The sequence below is a fragment of the Acinonyx jubatus genome, chromosome D2 (genome assembly GCF_027475565.1).
Source record: "Acinonyx jubatus isolate Ajub_Pintada_27869175 chromosome D2, VMU_Ajub_asm_v1.0, whole genome shotgun sequence".
Classification (NCBI taxonomy): Eukaryota; Metazoa; Chordata; class Mammalia; order Carnivora; family Felidae; genus Acinonyx; species Acinonyx jubatus.
The window spans coordinates 80,509,527-80,528,603 of NC_069393.1; the positions used below are offsets into that span (position 1 = coordinate 80,509,527).

The window sequence follows — 19,077 nt, forward strand, 5'->3', positions numbered from 1 at the left end:
TTAAAAGGAAAGGGGTGGGGGGAAGGAAAGTTTTGACTCTGGTGGAAATAATTAAATAAAGTATGCATTTAATGTATTTTATATCCGTCTGTATCACAGTATAGACGTCAGACTGTGATTAATTTTTGTAAAAAAGCACTGCGAGGTATATATAAAAGAATATATGGAAAATGTAATTAGGAACCATAATAGTAAAGTGAACAAGAGATTATTTTGACTCTCGGTGAGGAGAGCCACACCCACACAGACAAACAGACACACACACTGGGTCCCGGGTTGTGATGCCCCAGGGTGAGCGAGTGAATGGTGCACCCGGGAAATAAACAGCAAAGAAATGGTTTTCCTGCCGAGGCTTTGGGGCTCCCTGTGTTCGCTCCCCGTGCTGCCCTCTGCTGCTCCCACCCAAGCCCAGCTGTCTGTGCCTTCCTCGTTGCAAAGGACTTCCTGCCTTCAGACTTGACCAGTCTCCTTTCTTCCGGAGACCTGCGGACATCGACCTCCCCTCCCCATGGTCCTTCCTCCTATCCAGCCCAGGCCACTCTGTCATCCCACCCCTGCTGCCTCCCTGCTTCCAAGTTCATTACCCTGTCTCTCTTGCCGGGTTTCTTCTTTCTGTACACCAGCCTCCATTCACTCTCAGACACCCCTCATCCTCACATCACTGCCACGTGCCTGCTGCCACCTGGTCTCTACCTTTACCCCGTAACCGAGGCGGTTCCCACTTGTCCCTCGTCCCGTGGTCATATGGCTGCCAGTGCCTCCTAATTTCCAAGCTTCTAGTGTCTTCTCAAGGCTGTTCTTCTGGCACTTTCCTGCAGCACTGGGCACTGGTGGCTGTCCCCTTCACTGGATGAAGCTCCTCGTTTGTTCTGATGCTTTCATACCCCGTTTCTCACGCTGCCTAACCTACTTCCTTCCCTGCCCGCTGCTCCCAGGGTGCTCACCTTGTCCTTCTCCTAGTCCTGTGTTGCCCCTCTGTTTGGGGTGGCCCGTGTCATTGTGCTTCTTCTCTGTGCGTGATGCCTGGATTGGGGCCTTCAGCCCTGACTCGTCCCTTGGTGTCATTTAGCGCCAACTAAGGAGCCACCCCCATTGACTGTCTGCTGTGTCTCGCTCATTCTTCCATGAGCCCTGCGTGATGTTCTTTCTGTAGGTCTTAATGACAACCCTATGGGGCAGACATGGCTGACCCCTTGCGGGTAAAGAGGTGGTTACAAAGAGGTAGTTACAGTGCAGCCAGATCGAGTCCATTAAAGCCAGTTGGCACGTTAGTTCAGAGACAGATCAGGCCTACGAAGAGGGAGGAAGTGGGAAGGATCCAGAACTGAGACTAGGACACAGTACGTAGAGCGAGGCCCTCTACGTGTGGTGAAAGTGAGTTCTAGTTGAGCCCCAAGCTTCTGATAGCCAATGGAAGAGCCCAGTGGACTGAGCATGAAACTCAGGATCTGGGAGGTGGAAGCATCCAGGTTGCTGCCAAATGTGCTCACCCCGTGGGAGAAGAGAACCCCCCCCCCCCCCCCCCCGGGGTGGGGCCTTCTCAGAAGGGCACTGCAGAGTGCGATGAACCACATTTTCATCAACATCTTTACCGGGAACCTTGGTGACAGACCTGGCCGGGCTGCTGTGAAAACCACATTCTGAAATAGACACTGATCATGTCCCATCAAAGGGCGATTTCTAAAAGCAGTTTTGTGGATGGTGGTCTCAGACACACCCCTGCCTCGGACATCTGGTCCCTGTCGTTCCAGGGGTGCACGTGGCTAGACCTCTCCGCAGACACTGGTTTTCTCTCAGGGACACCATTGTCTAACCCTAACCCTAACCCACCATCAGTAGGTCATTGTAGCCCTGAACCCCAACTGCGAGCCAAAGTAAGCATCCTGCCCGCCCATCTCGGCTCCAGCCAACTCAAGATATGTAGGTGGGACATATTTTGGGATCCCAGGATATTCCATGCTGGTTGCAGTCTTGTCCGTTCAGGACGTCTGGGGCGAGGTGGCCTCACTGCATGAGCCACACTTCCATCTCTTAACTCAGTCCCAAATATTCTGAGTCCTGTGTAGCACAGGGCCTGACACAGAGCACGCGACTGGAAAAACCATGGTTGATACCATTTAAAAACACACACACACACACACACACACACACAAATAGATAGCAAGTTAAGACTAAGTCAAGGGTTAACCTTTGGGGTGCAGGGAAAAGGAGAGGATGCATCAGAGTTTGGGGATCAGGTAGAGTACCTCTGGACACTGGGGAGCTGTGGCCTCATTCATATTTTGACAGGGATAAGTGCTTCATGTATTATCATATAGTGAATTTTATGCATGATGGAAATGTAGAAATCATCTAAACCCAAACCTGCATTTTAATGCCACACAGATTGGCTATAATTTATGGCCGTCTGTAAGATAGATGGGTACACATATTATGAATGTACTCTCAGACCTTGACGTTCTGAAGACTTTAAATGGGATATTATTTGCCTCCTTCATCTTACCTTGACATATGAGGTAGACGCCTTTACATGTAGGATAATGTAGGAACACAGTCAAGTTCTGTACAAATATTACCTGTCAGTCTCAGAGATGTATGTATTCATATGTGTGGACACAGTCTTATTTGTATATTTTCTCTCCATTTGCTTAAATATTTAATTCTGTGGACCCGATTTGGAATTTACAAGGTATAGCTTGTAGACTTTAATGAAGCCATGAACTTGGCTGTCCTTTTCTCCTTTCCCTTAGGCAACATGAAACGGTCATCCCGGGCGACCTCCCGCTCATACAGGAAGTCACCACGACACTCCGAGAGTGGTCCACCATCTGGAGGCAGCTCTACGTGGTGAGAAAATGGGATGTTGAATCTAAGCTTCAAAACAGAGAAGGGTCTTGTGGGACCTTGATGTACCAAGGGGATGATTTTCCTTTCCCTGGGAACCTCAAAAGCAGAACTAAGGACTAAGTCCTACTCAGGGCAAAGAAGGCAACGTGGCCCATTATTCTTTCCACCCTGGGGGACCATTGTCCTCTTGGACCCGCTTTGTAAATGCCATGCTCCCTGTGAAAAAGCATTGGTACAGGGAACGGCCAAGGATTTCACCTTCATTGTGCCAAAAGGGGAGACGGGCTGCTTGAAGGCTTTGGAAGACAGGACTAGGCAGTCTGCATTGATGTACCCTCAACGTTGATATTTAGATCCTGAAAACTGAAATCTGCTTTTAAGCTTTAACGGGTGCTTCTTTACGGACGCAGTACAGAACAATTGCTGTTTATTTTTTCTGCCATTGCCTGTCTCTTATCATTTGAGTTAAACTACATAGTCTTCTAGACTTAAGTGTGCTTGTTCCAGAGGTGGGGAAGTCGTTTACATTCTGGCTCTGTGTGCAGCTGTCCAGTTCTCCCGATCACGGAAGAAGCCTTATTAACGCAGGGAGGCTGAGACTCTGACATCTTCCATTTCCTATTCCCTCAGGGCATTTCTTTGCACATAAATTCATATTTGCAGAAGATTACCTTTTGTTAAGCCTGTATTTCTATTCAGAGTGTTGATTTCTCGTATGCTAATGTTGTCAGCACAAAGCAAGGGCTCTGGAGGGAAGTCAGTGCATCGATTTCTTAGGAACACAGAAAACTTGCAAAAGTCCCACAGCTGCTCTCTGGGCAGGCTTGTTGTTTTTGATTATACAGTGGCTTCTTGTAAATGCACAGTAATAAGCAGTTGCAGTAATTGGTCATCAAATGTTCTCAAAAACCAAAAAGCGTAAAGTTAGCCATGAATGTTTTGTGTAAATCTGAGCAATTTTGTAGTCGGTGTTTCATGTTCAACTTAGCAATTTTTAAACAAAAATATGGCAGGAAAACAAACAGGGGCTGATGCTGACTGGTACGTTCGTGGGCTTGGGTCTAGTTCACGCCCGGGGTAGACATGCCTAGTGGGCACCTTAGCTTCCTTTTTATGAATGTGGGTTTGTCTCTGATGGACTTGCATTGCTGGATTTATACAAAGCTAGTAGAAATTTCCTTACAGCGTTTTGGTACGAGTTGTGTTTTGCTGTGCTCTGTGGCTGTAGATAAGTTAGCAAAATATTACGAAGTTTAGATACTTGATAAGGCTTTAGAAAAATGAATTAGTAAGAGGAAACAAATCTAATTGTGGAATAAACCATTACTTTTGACCATTTAGTTGTTAGTTAAAAAATTAACATTAGGATGATGCTATAAAAGTAGCTTGTGGGGTGCAGAATAGTCTCTGAGGGCATTCTTTGACAGGTTGGTGGGGAGGGTCTTAGAAATTCCTACAAAGGTCACATACTAGAACTCGGGGAACGGGAGGTTCAGATGTGGAGAGCAGAAGTTATTTAAAAAAGTGTGTAGTAGCCATGTTTTAATGTTTATAGGGACCGTGTTTAGAATTTCATCAAATTAAAGGTCTCCTAGATTTCATAGAAAGAACCACCCACTTCCTTTTAGGGGCGGGGGCGTAATCCCTAACATCCTTGATGAATTGTAGTCTTGGTCTCAATGCAAAATGCTTTTTTTTTTGTACCATCAACACCCTTCAAAATATGTATAAAGTGATAAAAATGTGAATTTTTTTGTGTGTGTTTTCCGTTTGATGTAAATGCACTGACTGCTTGTAGATTCGGACTTCACTGCTTATAGAAGCTGCGTGCGCTGAAAAAGGTGCAGCACGCCGGGGCCCAGGCTGATGCTGTTCCCTACAGCCTGGTTGACGACGGGCCCAGGTGTTCTGTTGCCTGGGGTGCCGAGAATAGTGCTCAGGGTGCCGTCTTCAAAATGTTGAAGACTCGATGGCAAGATCTTCAAGCTCACACTGATCCTGAGGGAGGTTCAGGGGTTGCCCATCCCTGGGCCACATGCTAGAAGCATGTGGGCTGGTTTTGAGGCTCCCCATCCCGATCCTGCTGTGGTGAACCTCTTGATTGAGAGGCATATACTCTGGAAGGTTGGGTGGAATAGTGAGGATTGTGCATTACGGCTTCTCCTTTCGATCTTTAGTGCCTCAGAGGAACCAGACTCCATATGATGTGTTCCTGTTTCATGCTAAAAACATCTTTTAACTTGACATTAAGTGGATCGCATCAGATAAAGCATAGACTACATGTGTGTTTGGAAAACACTCCACAGGGCTCTTTTATACCGAAAGCTTTACATGTGGCTTTTCTCTCCTCCGTACAGCAAGACAACAGGGAGATGTTTCGAAGCGTGCGGCACATGATCTATGACCTTATCGAATGGCGATCGCAGATCCTTTCTGGAACTCTGCCGCAGGATGAGCTCAAAGAACTGAAGAAGAAGGTCACTGCCAAAATTGATTATGGAAACAGGTTTGTTTATTTCAAAGATGATTTCATGCTTAAATTATCCAATATAATACCATTACCGTAAGCCTTGAGGAGTCTAAGATCATGTTATCATAAAAAAATTTCCAACATCAAAATAAGGGCCTAGTTTTCATTTATTTTTTAGTTTTTAAAAATTTTTTTAAATGTTTTTATTTATTTTTGAGACAGAGAGAGACAGAACATGAGCAGGGGAGGAGCAGAGAGAGAGTGGGAGACACAGAATCCGAAGCAGGCTCTAGGCTCTGAGCTGTCAGCACAGAGCCGGATGTGGGGCTTGAACTCACAGACTGTGAGATCGTGACCTGAGCCGAAGTCGGACGCCCAACTGACTGAGCCACCTGGGCGTCCCCCTAGTTTTCATTTTTGAAAGGATAGGGTATTTTTGGGGTGCCTGGCTGGCTCAGTCGGTAGAGCATGTGACTCTGGATTTTGGGGTAGTGAGTTCGAGCCCCATGTTGCGTGGAATGATTACTTTAAAGATTTAAAAAAAAAAAAAGGATAGGGTATTTTCTGTTGGGTTCTAAAAATCAGGAGTTTTCAGAGTCATTGTTGAAACCTATTCTTGTCTCCAAGAAGCAGGGGATTGGGTGGTCTCTCAGTTGCACTCTTCCATAGAGGACCTTGTCGTGAGTCCTGCCGAGAAGGGACTTTTATTTTCTGCTCACAGTACTTCACTTTGAGTCCAGACCTGGGGTCCCTGGCAATAACAAGCACCAGGTTTCTTTGTGGACCCCCCAGGTTCTGAGAGTTGGAAGGGACATCACAGGTCACCTTGAAACTTAGCACCAGTGCGGGGGGATGGCAGGTTTGGCAAACCAAAGTACAGCCAGCTAAATCTGAATTTCAGATAAACAACAAATAGTTTGCTTTGTTGTAAGGATGGCTCTTGCAAAGGTTCCCGTCTACAGCAAGCCTCCACTCCGTTGTGCTTGAATGCTTTCAGCGGCCGTGCGCTCCCTCCCGCACAGCTCTGTGTTCTAGTGTTCGCTCGCGGTTCTGATGCTGAGGGGCAGTGAGCCGCTTCTTCCTGGGTCTGCCAAGTCTGTAACCGGAAGGAGGCCACGCCCTTTCCCACCGGGTAACTGGTTGTCCCTATAATGTCACAGCTGCAAGAGGCCTCAAAAATGATCTGGTCACACGATTCTCAGATGCTGGTCCTTATCAGAATCACTTGGAGAACTTACAAAATACAGAATCGTGGGACCTACCCCTGAAGATTCTGATTTCTAATATCTGGCATGCTGGCCTGAAATTTCAGTTTTTAAAAATAGACTTGGACCACGCTGGACAGCAGATCGGGCAACTTCTGGGTTGGACCAAGCCCCTCATTTTACACACTAGGATGGTAAGCTCAGAGAATGGGAGAGGATTGCCCCAGCCAGTTAGCTGAAAGGTGCCCTGGGTATAAACTCAACCTTTCTGCAAAATCAGAATTATAGTATCATTTTGTTTTCTAGTATTTCATCCTTTCAAGTGTGAAAAGTTTCTAGCAACATTATTAGATGGAGGGTTTGGATTAAGGCTACAGGAGGGGCGCCTGGGTGGCTCAGTGGGTTAAGCATCCGATTTCGGCTCAGGTCATGATCTTGCGGTTCGTGGGTTTGAGCCCTGCATCGCGTTCTGTGCTGACAGCTGGGAGCCTGGAGCCTGCTTCGGGTTCTGTGTCTCCCTCTCTCTCTTCCCCTCCCCTGCTCATACTCTGTCTCTATCTCTCTCAAAAATAAATAAACATTAAAGAAAAAAGTCTACAGGAGAAGCCCCAGAAAGTTAGAGACTTCTGAGTATAGGATATTAGATATCGTTTTAGGGAAACCCATTTTGTGAGCACCTGCTTAAAAAAAAAATGACACTTTTTGGAGCTTTGATTCTATTTTCTCTTGGAGTATTGTATTTTGAGCTTATGTTCAGAACCACCTGCTTAGTTTCGCTGTGGTAAGCAATGAAAGTACATTATTTCGTGGAACAATCGAGTTACGGAAGGAAGTGTTTCCAAACATAATTTACTGCTTTGAGAGGAAATACAGCCCTTAATAAGACAGTTTTTTGCCCTCCTGCTGTCCTCAGACACACCTTCGTAGCAGAAGCTCACTGTGGGTTCAGACCCCACCTGAGCGCTGGCTGCTCAGAAAAACACACAGAAGAGTTGGCATGAAGAGAACCCTGACAAGCCACTTCCTGCGCCAGTTTCCATGTGGCATTCTGGAACGAGCACGGACTCTACCATGAGAGGGTTCTGGCTCAGAATCCAGGCTCAGGGTTCTTCTGGATGTTTCTCTGAGCTTAGGTTTCTTCCTTTGTGAAGCGGGTCTGGCCATCTGTCCTGGCTGGACTGAGGCGAGGAGCACACGGCCGGGTGTATGCAGCAGGCTGGTACGTGGCCTGGGCCTCTGCTCCCCAGGGAGCCTGGTTCCGTGTGGCCTGTGGGACCTCTGGCCACAGTCCTCTAAAGCCAGATGCTTTGTAACTCTGCAGGCACCAGCACTGGGCAGCCCATAAGAGAGAGGATTCTCTCCCCCCTCATTAGCATTGGCCCCACCCACTCCAGAACTGACCCCACCCACACCAGCACTGACTCCTCCCAAGGGGTGGGCTCAGGGTTTGGGAGAGAAGGGGCTTTTCCTCATTAGCGAAGCGTATTACAGAGACAACTGATGAGAGACTGAAAGGCTTTTTAAAAAAATGTCTTTCTGTTCCTTGTGAGGCACCCCACCATCCCTGCAACTACTAGGCTGTTTTCATGCAGAGCGAAAAGCCTCTAAGTATTTGTTTAAAAGCCTGTTTACCGTCATGTTGCCGACTGGCCCAGTGGGTCCTGCTTCGCCATCAGTGGATTTGCTTAGTAGATATTAAGAGGGGAGCACGAGGTCTTTGTGACTGCTTTCCAAATGGTGCAGTGGCCCAGCATCCTCTCAAAATGAAACCTGATTGGCGCACGTTATCAGACTCCTTTCCAGCTTTAAGGTGTGTGACCTTCAGGGAGAGAAGTCGGGCATGAGTTTGCCTCGTTGGAGTCTTTCTTCCCAAGTCACCTCTCCTCTTAAAATTGTAACTGTTACAGTCATTATCTAATTGAGATTTATCTTTCTGTCAGCAGACTCTACTTTGCCGTATGGTTAAAGAAAAAAAATCTTGCTTCCATAGACTTGTTAATAGCAGGAAGAAAATCCCAAAGGCAAAAGTATAAGGCATCTGTGGTTAAGATCCTCATATCTTATTAAAAAGAAAGCCAGAACACGTCGCCGTGGTGCAGCTACTGGTTTCTTTCTTTATATAATGGTCTTTGTTTATTCTTTAAATAAAAATTGTGCTAAAAATCACCTAACAATTTCGTCAGATTTGGGGAAACAGAGAGAAGGTTGCCAAAAAACATTTCCAGACATGGATGGACAGCTTTATTAGACAGATGCTGCTCATGTTTTAAGTTGGCTACTACGTCTAGCCATCTGGCCAGAAAGTTGCTTAATGTTATTGTGGATAACTTCCACATGTTTGGTGTCGAAACACAGTAGAACATCTTTATCGAAGATCTTCTGATGAGCTAATTTCGGGATTAGAACTGACTGTAGGTAGAAGCAAAGCTGTGTGATAGAATTGACGAGAATAGAATGGTGGGTGTGCTTTTGCCCCCGCTCTTCTTCCTACCTCTTCTCCCCAGCTTGGTGATGATGTCACCACCACCAATTTTAAATATATGGGTGCATGGGTTTGTATGTCACTGCATACACACACACACACACACACACACACACACACACAGGAGTATGTATGTATATACACTCTATACATAACTACATACCCTATATACACTCTATTTATCTATATATATTATACGCCCCATACATACCCCTCCCCCAACTATCTATATCATGTGTGTGCTTTAAACTGCCCATGCTGTTTATATAGTGATTAGTAACACACACTTCATTTGGGCTGTGCAGATCTGTAAAATTTTGCACTTGAAGAAAAAGTCACTACTGCAATGGAAGTAAACATTGAATAATTTGTTTTAAAGATTTTACTTTTATTTATTTGTTTTTTTAAGTTTATGTATTTTGAGAGAAAGAGCAGGAGCAGGGGAGGAGCACAGAGGGAGAGGGAGAGAGAGAATCCCAAGCAGTCTCCATCCGGTCAATGCGGAGCCCAACATGGGGCTCGATTTCACAAACCATAAGATCATGACCTGAGCCGGATTCGGACAGTTAACCAGCTAAGTCACCCAGGCACCCCTGATTTTAGATTTTAAGTAATCTCTGTACCCAACATGGGGCTCAAACTCACAACCCCAAGATCAAGAGCCTCATGCTCTACTGACTGAGCCAGCCCAGGTGCCCCTGAGTAATTTTTTTGAATTCCAAAGGAATGTGTTTTAAAGAAAGTGACCTGATAGAATTATGTCCCCTAGTATTATGGATGACCCTGACTTTCTATGATGTTTTCAACTGCGCCTAGTTGTTGGGACTGAAGTTGTGTCAGAGAATTCAAAGCCCTTGGTCCGTGTCCATGAAGCTCTGAATTCTTGTTCTAGAATTCTTGATCTGGACTTGGTGGTGAGAGATGAAGATGGGAACATTTTGGATCCAGAACTAACTAGCACGATTAGTCTCTTTAGAGCTCATGAAATCGCTTCTAAACAAGTGGAGGAAAGATTGCAAGAAGAAAAGGTAAGTTCGGCTGTCTGTAATGTGCCATTTACATTGAGAGTACCTTTTCTCAGTAACAGTTTTCAACATTAATAAAACACCAGTGAGGCCCAGAATTTGTACTAGAAAACTCAGAAGGCACGACTATACAGTATATTTCATACAATGATGAATGGAAAGGAACCCCGTGTCCAAACATATGCTGACGACCAGGAAGGATTTCATCCCTTGGTGGGGGCGGGGGGAGGGTTGTAAGCACTGTGCTACGTCTTAGGAGGCAAGGTCTTAACGACATTGACTCTGTGTTTTCATCTCATGGGAAACAATACTGGATTCTGCATTTCCTCTCTGATAGGAGCCAGAGGAGTGACATATTCTAAGCTTGATGAGGGCAGGGAACATGTGTCTTACTGATCTTCTGCATTTTCTCTGGTCTCTAATGGTGTCTTCTCTATAGCAGATAGTAAGGAGTCAGTTGACTGATTGAGTCAGCCGTTCATTCAGCAAGTATTTATTGAGCACCTACTGTGTACCACAAACTGAGGACGTACTGATGAATAAGACAGAAGTGTTCTCGGAGGATTTAGTCTAGTGGGGGAACCAGAAATTAAGCAGCTCTGCATGTGAGCATCACCGTGATTCGTTGTTTAGACACTGCAGTATTTGAAGACCATGTTCAGTACAAACTGTTAAGGGGTTGTGACCTTTGCCCTGGGTGCGTGCATGTGTTGAGTGGGACAAGGAACTGACTGCAGAGTGGCTTTGCTGTGTTAGGCTAACCGGTTGCATGTAGTTTTCTGTTCTGTCATCAATAAAGAAAGTGCGACGTTGGTTAGTGGTAAGTATTGCTAATGTCAACTAAATTTTCCTTCCTTCCTTCCTTCCTTCCTTCCTTCCTTCCTTCCTTCCTTCCTTCTTTTCTTTTCTTTTCTTTTCTTTTCTTTTCTTTTCTTTTCTTTTCTTTTCTTTCACTTATTTTGAGAAAGTGAGAGCATGTGTGCGTGTGGGTTGGGGAAGGGCAGAGAGAGGGAGATAGAGAATCCCAAGCAGGCTCCAAATGGTCTGTGCAGAACCCGATGAGGGGCTCGGGCTCATGAACTGGGAGATATGACCTGAGCCGAAATCAAGGGTCAAGGACGCTTCACTGACTGAGCCCCCCAGGCACCCTGCTACTGTCAACTTTCTGTTTTATTTCTACTTACAGTCCCAAAAGCAGAACATAGATATTAACAGACAAGCTAAGTTTGCCTCCACCCCTTCTCTGGCCTTGTTCGTCAACCTCAAAAATGTGGTTTGTAAAATCGGAGAAGATGCTGAAGTGCTGATGTCTCTTTATGACCCTGTGGAGTCCAAATTCATCAGGTCAGTGACATTCCCTTGCGGCTGTCTTCCCTCTCCGGGTAACGTTAGGAAAGTGGCGCTGGGCCCACCAGACGTCTAGGTCTCTCAGAGAGCATTGGGGAGACCAGTTGGCCATACTTCCCCCGGCAGCTGAGCCCAGGGCGGTTTGGGACGGTGTGATGGCACTGCCGGGCTCTGGTCCAGGGTCAGCTCTCTTGCGTGCACACGGGTGTTCGAATGTAGAGTGTTCGTCTTGGAACTGTTTCGTGGACGTGGCAACCAACCAAAGATGGAAGTCATTGTCTCCTGTGTTGTCTTCATAGGGTTTTATGTTTCCAAGACCCCCCCCCGATAATGTCACTCTTGTCTCAATCTTGCTGTTGTCAAACTTTTGTCTTTTGCGAATGTCACTTTTGGACCTTTGACCTATTGTTATTTCTGCAACACGATTGGCTGGAATACAGTGTCTAGATGGCTGCCTGCTATATAAAGGCTCTCAATTAATAATTGTTGAATGAAATATTATAAATCTCGTCTTTGTCATCCCTGTCATTTCTAATGTGGTCTTTTCCCTCCTTCTTGCTTTTGTCTCTTAGTATAACTGTCTCTTTGTCCAGATGGAAAAATTATGATTTAAATTATGTGTGAAGTGTGTGTGTGCTCATGCACGTACCTTTAAAACTCAAATATCTTCATTTGTGTTGTTCAAAATTATAAAAGTTGGTATGTGATAGAAAACAGAACAAATGGATGAATTTCATCCTTATTTATGATACGGACTCCATTTCGTCTTGTCGTAGGATTCCATTTGTCTGTATGGCATATTTGGTCGTTTTAGGCTCTGAGACAGACGTGCAGTATTCCTTTTATACTGTAAATGAATGAATGGTGAATTTTAGATCATAGTCAATCTCAATAAACGAATAATGCTTTTAAAATAATAAACTTGGAAATGACGTTCGCATATAGTTCCATTGCAAAATTACAGCCTTTCAGAGATTCTCGACTATTCCCTTGTGTGGGAAATTACTTATGTGTTAATGGAAAAGCAGTTGTCTCCGGCATGGCTGACATTTCTGAACTCGTATAGTTGTCTGCATTGTGGACTTATGTGGTATTAATTATAAATCAATGTGGGTGTCTATTTAGTTTCCTGTTAAATTTAGAAAATGAATTTGTTTTTCTCTTTCTTTCTTTCTTTCTTTCTTTCTTTCTTTCTTTCTTTCTTTCTTTCTTTCTTCTCAAGTGAAAACTACCTGGTTCGCTGGTCAAGTTCAGGATTGCCTAAAGACATAGACAGATTACATAATTTGCGAGCTGTTTTTACTGTAAGTACAACCAAAGAGGTTCATTTGAATCATTCACCATTCCAGTGATTATCTTTAATGATTGCCCTCTGACTTGTGTCTACACTAGAGCATGGATCCTTGGGATGCTTGTAACCCGTGTGAATGCAGTGATAATAAGATACCTTCCCAGAGCTGTTCAGGGGTCTCTAGCTTCCCTTAGGATCCCCATGACGGAGATTTGCCCCAGCACTCTCTTAACCCTGCATCTGAAGTTTGCTTAATGTTAATTGACTCTTGTTATCCAGCTCCTTTTTGTTATGTGAACAACTTATTAAAATGCTGAAAACTGGTCAGAGAAGAGAGTCCCAGTCCATCTTTTTACTCTCTGTTTCAGTTGCACCTGCATTGAGTAATGGTTCTCCCAAATAATTTATGGAAATTAATATTTCCAGGACCTCGGAAGCAAAGACCTGAAAAGGGACAAAATCAGTTTCGTTTGTCAGATCGTACGAGTGGGTCGCATGGAGCTGAGGGACAACAATACCAGGAAACTGACCTCGGGCCTGCGGCGGCCTTTTGGAGTGGCTGGTAATCCATTTCTCTGCTTTCCTTAGAGTTTCTAGACCGTCACGTTCATCCTGAGTAAGAGCTGCTGCTCAATACTGGACGGTGGACTGCTTTGATTTATAAGCTCTTCTGTTAGAGAGAGAGGGGAAAAAAAATCTCTTAGCTCTTTTCTGTGTGGTTTCTGTGGACCGGCAGCTCGCGATGCTTCAGTCGCAAGTTTCCGATGTAAATCATATATTTGGTTTTAAAGCAGATCACATCTCCTGAGGGAGACCCTGACCCACATTCTCAGCCTGGAGGAAAGCCAGTCATTGGACGGCTTCACGGTTTCTGGAGCTGGTGATTGATTGATTCAGGAGGAAATTCACAGTGAATAGTCAAAGTGATGATGGGGTAGGAGGAGACCGGAGCATGAGGAGGACCCAGTTATCTTGGAATAGGTTCTGTCTGTCCTCCATATTTGTGTTCCGTTATTTCGGTGACCGCTCAAGAAGAGGGACTGATTAGTCACCTCTGCTAGGGAAAGCTGACGGTGTCCCCTGTCTTTTGGGGAGAGATGAAGATAGCCATATCTTTTTGGTGCAGAAGGTTAAATATTTTAATGGAGTGATTCTCAGCCCTAACTGTGTTTGGGAACGGTTTGGGGCACTATTAAAAAATGTATTTTTGAGCACCTGGGTGGGTGGCTCGGTTGGTTAAGTGTCCGACTCTTGATTTCGGCTCAAGTCATGATCTCATGGTTTGTGAATTTGAGGCCTGCATGGGTTTCTGTGCTGACAGTACAGAGCCTGGGATTCTCTCCCTCTCTCTCTGTCTCCATGCCCCCCCCCCCCCCCGCCCCTGTCTCTGCCCCTCCCCACCGCATGCGCGCTCCCTCTCCCTCTCTCTCTAAATAAATAAATAAACTTAAAAAATATATACACATTCTTGCCCAGGCCCCACATCCTGCCAATTAAATGAGAATTCCTTCTTTAACCCAAGTCACCTATGAGCCACTACGGGTGTGAGGCACCCAGTGGAACGCTGCCATCAGACTGCCTTGCCTCCCTCGTCACATGGCATTCAGCACCCCCAGTGGCGCTGTCCTAAACTAGTGCACACCCCTAACCTGCTCAGGACATCCTCTGACCTCCTGTTCTCTTTCTGGTTAAGAAAGGACACTTCTCCGCCTGAGAAGGTGGATCACCTTTTTGGTCATCCGCTTCTGTTCATACCTGTGCAACTCCAGTTCCCACACATGAACTTAATTTTAAGATTTTATCCAGAATAACTTCTGCATGTTTGTGTCGACAGAGCCTGGGTGAGCGATATGTTCACGGACCTTTAAGCCTCCGGTTCTTAGCCTTCTATGGGAAATGCTATGTCGTGTTTCTTTTGTAATGTAGTGTAAAAGTGATATAGAACTTACGAAAAGACAAAAAGCGTAAGTAAAACATAAGTCACTCATAATTCTGTGTAGCCGGGGTTGTACCAAAGCCCCAACCAGAGCGCGAACCTCCGTGGTATGGGCCAGCGTGCGGGCGAGCCGCGGTGATGGAGATTCCTTGCGAACAAGGTCTGTGCTGTCACAGCCTACTCCTCCGGGGCTTGGGACAGGCGCCACTGAAAGGGCTGTCACTCCCAGGACGTGGAAGACTAAGGCTGCCTTCACCTGACTGGTGTCACACGCAAGTCTCATGGCTCACTCTCTTGCTTCCTTCCTGCAAAACTTCGCTGGGCTCCTGATGTGTTCCCCGGCCTGATGCCTGGGTTTTGGCATTGTGGTATCATTGGGGGCAATGCGAGAACTTACGGACGCCCCAGAGCAGTGGCCAGGTTGTATGACTAGGGAGACGCACTCAGCGGCGGGAGGAGAGAGGGCTGTGGACACACAGGTGGGCTGTGCCTTGTGGACTGCGTGTGGCAGGTGGTCTGCGAGGCCCAGGCTCTCCCCGCTGTGGCCCAGCGCCACACGGTTCTCAGTTGGCGGTGAAAGTACGGTCTTGGGCATCTGAGGGTCTCAATAGGTGCATCTAATGCCAATCCGTTGCCCCCAAGGATGCTTAAAGCTAGGGGCGTCTTCTGGTAGGTGGAGACTGCCGTCTGGGCCATATGCCTTCGGGGCATCCACAACCTGATGATCTAGTTCACTTGTGATGCTTTGACCCGTATCTCTGGACACATGTGTGGGCTCTTCGCTCCAAGAGGAGCAGTGGTTCAGCAGAGTGTGGGCTGTTTTCCCTCAGGACACACTGTGGAAGCTCTGTGGGCTCCACTGAGGCAACCAGCATGTGACGATGCTTCTCTTCTCGTCCTTACAGAGTCGTCCCCCTTTTTGTTGGGGGAGGAGCAAGTGGTAGAGATGGAAATTGTCCACATTGTCAGTCCATGGTCGTAATCCTCAGGGAAGGGATTGTGAAAAGAAAATCAGTGAGCTATGTTGCCTAGTTACCTGAAGTATGGGGATCGAGCAGAGACAGAGAAAGCGCCCGGGGCTGTCGTTGGTCTCTGGCTGCAATGGTCAGAGCTTGAGCATCGGAGACTTTCTAGCTCTCTGACTTTGGGCAAGGTCATTCATTGGTGTCCTTGAGCCTCCATTTCCTCAGTTGTGCAGTTGGTAATTTTGAGGATCAGCTATCGAATGCCCCTTGAAATAGTGTCCACGGATGCTGGTGTGGAATGGGTAGATGGATGGTAGTTACTTTATTTTTGGGGGAATGCAAGAACTTATGGATGCCCCGGGGCAGTGCCCATCAGCGTGGTCGGCCCTTGCCACATGTGGCTTTTATGAATGAAATCAAAGTAAAAATTCAGTACCACCATCACATTTGCCACATTTCAGGTGCTTGTTGTTCCGGAACATTCCATCATCACACAACATTTGTTTGGACAGGGCAGCTCCAGAGTGTCAGGTTGCATCCTGGGCAAAGGAATTTATTGAGCAGAACTCTGCCATTTGGGCCCCAACCCCATTTGGGTCGATGTTCTCAGATAACTTCATTTGTCTTTGGAACATGAAAATGCTCTGAACTTGAATATTAAAAAAAAAAAAAAAATGCCACCGTGTGGTTTATGCCGCTGTTGGTCAGAAGACAATCTGATGTTGCTTTATTTGTTTATTTTCTCTGATTATAGCACTTAAAACAATCCCCGTTCTTTTCTTGTCCCCAGTGATGGATGTAACAGATATAATAAATGGAAAAGTAGATGATGAAGATAAGCAGCATTTCATCCCCTTTCAGCCGTAAGTATGGAGCAATCAAAGCACTCAGCCAGATACAAGATGGAAAACGTGTGTTTGTAATAATTCTCTTCAAAGTTAAGTTTATAAATTCAGCACAAATAGAGATTGATTATTTTGTAATAATGAAAGATCTGTGTAGTCACGGCGGTAGTGCATGGCATTTCTGTAGCCCCGCAAGTCTTGGGTTAAAGTTGCCTCGTGGTCTTGCACGTAGAAGATTTTCCGGGTGATTCGGGGGAATCGCCGTGTCGCATAGGACACGCAGAATTACCAGTCCACCGTGAGCATGAATGTTCCTTTATGTAATTGATTCATTCTAGTAGCTGTACATATTCAAAATGCAGCATTTCCACATTCATCATGGGAGGCTGCTGTTTTTCAAATGGAAAACCAAACAAAATAGTGATGAATTCTTTTGTAAAGTGAAACGCTTGAAACAAATAATCATGCTGCTGCTTTTCTGTCTCTGTTGCTGCTTCAAGCAGACTGAGTCTGTGCTCACCTTTCTTAGGGTTTATTGTAGTTCTGAAGCCAAGTGTGTGGAGAGGTGTGGGAAGCTTGGAAAAACACTTGGAGGAGATTTGTTAAATTGATTCTCTGAATGGAAGGTAGATCCCGTGGAAAAGGTCGAAAGGATTGGTGTCCTTTCCTTGCGAGAGAGTAGCTACATAATGATCTGTGGCCACTTCACCGGGCGCTTCTTCATCTCAGACGGCCGTGGAGAGAGAAAGGAAGAGGGATTAGAGTGGTTTAGGTTAATCAGAAGAGACAGCTTCCTCCTGAGGGTGTGAAATCTTAGAAGGGTAGACCATAAGGCGTGTTAGAATGACCTCCATAGTGTTCTGCCTTCTGCCTTTTCTCCTTATTTCTGTTCTTACTTAAGTGGTTCCAGGCTTGAAATAAATTTTATTTTAGAAATCTGTGTTCAGGTATTGGCTGAGGAGGTTTGGAGTCTGGTGATGCCCAGCAGGTAGCTGAAGGAGTCTCTTTGGGGGCAGGGTGGGCAGGAGCTGTGAGTTTGGCTTCCCATTGCACTGCCCATTCTTGCGTGACGGATCCCCTCACTCAGCCCCGGGCTTGAGAACCATTTGTTCAAGATGGGGTTATGATGGTTTTCTTTGCAGGCAGGTGATCTAGTCAGACAGCATCCTAAAGCATGGCTCAGTGGAAATTTTTGCAGTCTTCCCAGTGTGAGAATAACAGAGAACCGTGCATTAACCAGCTTAAAATGGGTTTTCACCACACACAAGTGGAGGCAAAGGTCTTTTGTGGCTTCATTCCGTTAGTGTCACTCCTCTGTCCAATATGGTAACCATGAGCTACATGTGGCTGTTTCAATTACTGAAGATTAAATCAAATGAAATACTTCTTTAATCACATTAAAAGTGTTCCCATTGAAAGTTCCCAAAGTCCCGTTGAGAGTGTTCAGTCCCACTGGTAGCTGGTGGCTACCATATTTGGCAACACAGGTCTAGAACATTCCCGTCATTACAGAACGTCCTGTTGGGTAGTGCCGCCTTGGAATCACATCCAGTGAGGATAGTTACAAAGGGAGCGTGGTTCTGCAGAATCTGGAAGTTTCCTCAGTAAACAAGGGAAACATCGTCTTTGAACATAGGCAGATATTGAGGTAATAAATAAAATATGCCCTTATAAAATGATGATACTAAGTTGCTGCTTTTGCCCATGAGAAATAATGCAGCCCAGTGCTGTTTTGAATGCTGTTTTACATATTAGACCTCAGAGTTTCTTGATGTCTTAATGTACCCCTGAGTTGAAACTACCTTTTGTCTGCTAGTGTCTTCTGGGAAAAGTCAAGGGAAAAAAAACTGTGGGTCATTGTTTGAAAAGTTAGGGAGGTTACGAGTTTAAGACCCACAAGTCCGAATTTCACTGGGATGTGTTACAGCCATGTTGCTGCCATCTTTTTCTGTCTTAGAGCAAAACACCCATTTAAAAAATTATTATTACGTGTTCGACTCTTGCTGTAATTTGTGACTCCTTGCTCCCTTAAAGAAAGACTAATATTTCTAGTGTTTGAAACAAAAGAGCAGCATGATTTTAATAGCAAACTAAGCAATGAAACCAGTTCTTTGGGAAATGCCATGCTAATGAAACCGTTTGTTGCTCCACTAAAACTGATTTATTATATCACAGGGTAAGTTTTAGGGAAGGAAGCACAGTGTACATCTTTCTCTCTCTGTCTTTTTTAACTTGGTGAAGTAAATTAAAAGTCCTCGGCTCTCTTGAGTAATGTGGGCTCAAATGATGAATAACACTTGTCCTTGGTTCTGGAAATGATTTTAAACATTACGTACATGACGTATATTTTCTTGCTCATTGCATATTGTGCTTTGCTGTGCTACATGGTATTTCTCTTTGCACATGTTGCCTGTTTGTACTTATCTCTTGGTCTTAGCGTAGCTTCTATTAAAAACTCATGATCCACGGGACCCCCAAAGGGTGATGGTTTGCATTCATAATCACATCACAGTGTCACTTTTCAGACATGGTAGTTATGTTCTCCAAAGACTGTGCCATTCTTTTCACACTTAATTATCTGAGGCTACACTGGGTACACAGTCTGATGGAGTGGGTGGTTTTCACCCAAGTTCTCCAAGCAATTAGGTTGTAGGGATTGTTTTT

General features: G+C 45.4%; 1 protein-coding gene across 3 annotated transcripts in view; it reads left to right on the forward strand.

The window, feature by feature from the left end:
- Window positions 1-19,077, forward strand: part of DOCK1 (dedicator of cytokinesis 1) — a 524,727-nt gene that overhangs the window by 73,289 nt on the left and 432,361 nt on the right. For all 3 annotated transcript variants that reach the window (XM_027063392.2, XM_027063390.2, XM_027063391.2), the window contains exons 5-11: window positions 2,751-2,847; window positions 5,205-5,353; window positions 9,897-10,032; window positions 11,216-11,373; window positions 12,599-12,680; window positions 13,094-13,229; window positions 16,359-16,431. In XM_027063392.2, coding sequence (XP_026919193.1) covers window positions 2,751-2,847; window positions 5,205-5,353; window positions 9,897-10,032; window positions 11,216-11,373; window positions 12,599-12,680; window positions 13,094-13,229; window positions 16,359-16,431 — 831 coding nt within the window. The remainder of the gene's footprint in view (window positions 1-2,750; window positions 2,848-5,204; window positions 5,354-9,896; window positions 10,033-11,215; window positions 11,374-12,598; window positions 12,681-13,093; window positions 13,230-16,358; window positions 16,432-19,077) is intronic.